At 66.9% G+C, this 2,001-nt stretch overlaps 2 protein-coding genes across 2 annotated transcripts in view; one reads left to right on the top strand and one right to left on the bottom strand.

The window, feature by feature from the left end:
* DDX54 (DEAD-box helicase 54) overlaps positions 1–659 on the top strand; it is a gene marked incomplete at its 5' end in the record, with an annotated part of 6,938 nt that extends 6,279 nt beyond the window's left edge. The window contains 2 exons of the mRNA XM_009287532.2: positions 230–333; positions 427–659. Of these exons, the coding sequence (XP_009285807.1) occupies positions 230–333; positions 427–650 (328 nt within the window). The remainder of the gene's footprint in view (positions 1–229; positions 334–426) is intronic.
* A 521-nt stretch (positions 660–1,180) lies between these two features.
* Positions 1,181–2,001, bottom strand: part of CFAP73 (cilia and flagella associated protein 73) — a 3,281-nt gene continuing 2,460 nt past the window's right edge. Inside the window, exons 6-7 of the mRNA XM_019474179.1 lie at positions 1,424–1,582; positions 1,181–1,327 (exon numbers count right to left, since the gene is read on the bottom strand). Of these exons, the coding sequence (XP_019329724.1) occupies positions 1,181–1,327; positions 1,424–1,582 (306 nt within the window). The remainder of the gene's footprint in view (positions 1,328–1,423; positions 1,583–2,001) is intronic.

Here is a 2,001-nt window from a genome sequence, read left to right on the forward strand (position 1 = left end):
AACAACCTGTATCCTGCCTGCGGGCGCTGCTGCCTGCCTGTGCCGTGGCGAGGGCTGGGGGCAAGGGGGAGTGGGACTGGACCCGCCGGCAGCCGTGCAGCATTGTGCCCTGCTGCCGGGGTTCGATCCCGTGCCGGGGCAGTGGCGTGGTGAGGGAGGCTGGTCAGACACTGCGGTGGGTCGAGCAATGGGGAGTCACCGCACGTTCCCTTAACCCACCCTGGCCCAGCTATGAAAAGTGGAAGCAGAAATACAAGGTAGATGAGCGGGACGAGGATGAGGAAGATGAACAAGGCAGGGAGCAGTTCAGAGGGAAGCACAGACACAGGCACGGTGAGTACCTGGAGCAAGCGACGGAGCCCCGCATCGTGTCCCCGCCACCTCGCTCTGGCCTCCGAGCTGAACTTGGCTGTGTCCCCCCCGCAGGTCCCGGGCAGCCCCCCGCCCGGGGCAAGGTGCGCTCGGAGCTGAAGAACAAGCAGCAGATTCTGAAGCAGCGCAAGAAGGTGGCCAAGCAGCGCTTCCTGCAGAGCGGGGGGCTGAAGCGCCTGAAGGCCAGGAACCGGCAGCGGGTGCAGGAGCTGCGGCAGATGGCCTTCGGGCGCCGGGTGGGGGCCGCCAAGAAGGGCAAGCTGCGGAAGAGGGTGTAGGGGAGGGGGGGGCCGTGCCCCAGCAGCTTCTCCCCACGCCTGGGCTGGGTGCCGGGGAAGGAGACATTAAATATTTGGCTGCTTTTGCATCCTGATTCCTCTTTGTCCTTGCCACGAGCATCGTGCCCAGGGTAATTCCTCCCCCCTTGGGCCGCACCCAGGCGCAGTCCTAAAACAACCAGGTGCTGCGGGTCCACAGCTGGGTTATATTTTGACAGGAGATGCCTTTGGAGATACCAACAGCCTGAACACGAGCAGCAGCCGCCCCTTCCTCCACAGCAGCCAGGTCATGCTGCCTGGGGTGCCCCTTGCAGGAGGGGGCTGCCCTGGGGTGCCCTGGGCCCTGCCCCAATGCGGTGCCATCCCGGCGTGCCAGTGCCACTGCCATCCATGTTGCCTCTCGTTCTGGGGATTCCCAGACTTGTCAGGGAGCGACCTCCATCCCCAGGGGGGTGCCGGGGGTCCTGTGGCTCCATGCTGGCCATGGCAGCCTCTCCCCAACCCCGGGAGCGGGTGGTTGTCCCTGGGGGCTATTCCTGGCTCGGAGGCACCCTGGCACCCCCGTGGCGCAGTGGGTGCATGCTGGTGGCTGCAGGCAAGCGTGGGGGACACGGCCCCGTCTGCCTGGGGCGCAGCTCGGCACAGATGGCAGTCAGATCCTGCATGCAGAGCAGCACCTGCAGAGATGGGAGCCTGATGCCACAGCCATCCGGAGACGTGAATGTCCCTGTGTCCCCCCAGCCCCGCCGCCCAGGGGAGAGGGCTGCACTGACTGTGTCCAGCTGGGCCTCGGTGTCCTCCAGGGCCACGTCCGTGGGGACCTTGAGCCGCGTGGTGGCGAGCTGGAAGAGGTTCAGCACTGCCAGCTTGATCTGCCCCAGCAGCAGGGTCTTCTGGGCGGCCGTGCTCTGGACATGGGCCCAGCAGGACTCCTGGGGGACAGAGCGACAGAGAGCCCTAGGCGCCCCCCCAGGCCGCTGCCCCATGTCCCCTGCACCCCCCCAGCTGGGACAGGGGAACCCAGGAGTCCTGGCTGTGTACCTCCCATGCTGATGATGCTTTCTGGGCACGTGGGGACCCCCAGCCCAGCCCAGGGGGTGTCGCCCGGCTTCCCACCACCACCACGTTGGACATCTCCCCTCTGCAGCACGCTTGGGGTCTATACTGCTGCCCCTCTCCCTGGGGGGACTCCTTGGGCACCCCACGTCCCCCCTTACTTCCTGGAGCACCTCATGGCGGGCGGCCTCCAGGCGTGCACGGAGCTGGGTCAGCTCATTGTTGGTGCGCAGGAGCTCGCTGCTGGCCTCCTCCTGGTACCGCCGCAGCCGCGCCCAGCCCTGGGCCAGCCGCT

This window comes from Aptenodytes forsteri, unplaced genomic scaffold (genome assembly GCF_000699145.1).
Source record: "Aptenodytes forsteri isolate BGI_AS27 unplaced genomic scaffold, ASM69914v1 Scaffold297, whole genome shotgun sequence".
Lineage (NCBI taxonomy): Eukaryota > Metazoa > Chordata > Aves > Sphenisciformes > Spheniscidae > Aptenodytes > Aptenodytes forsteri.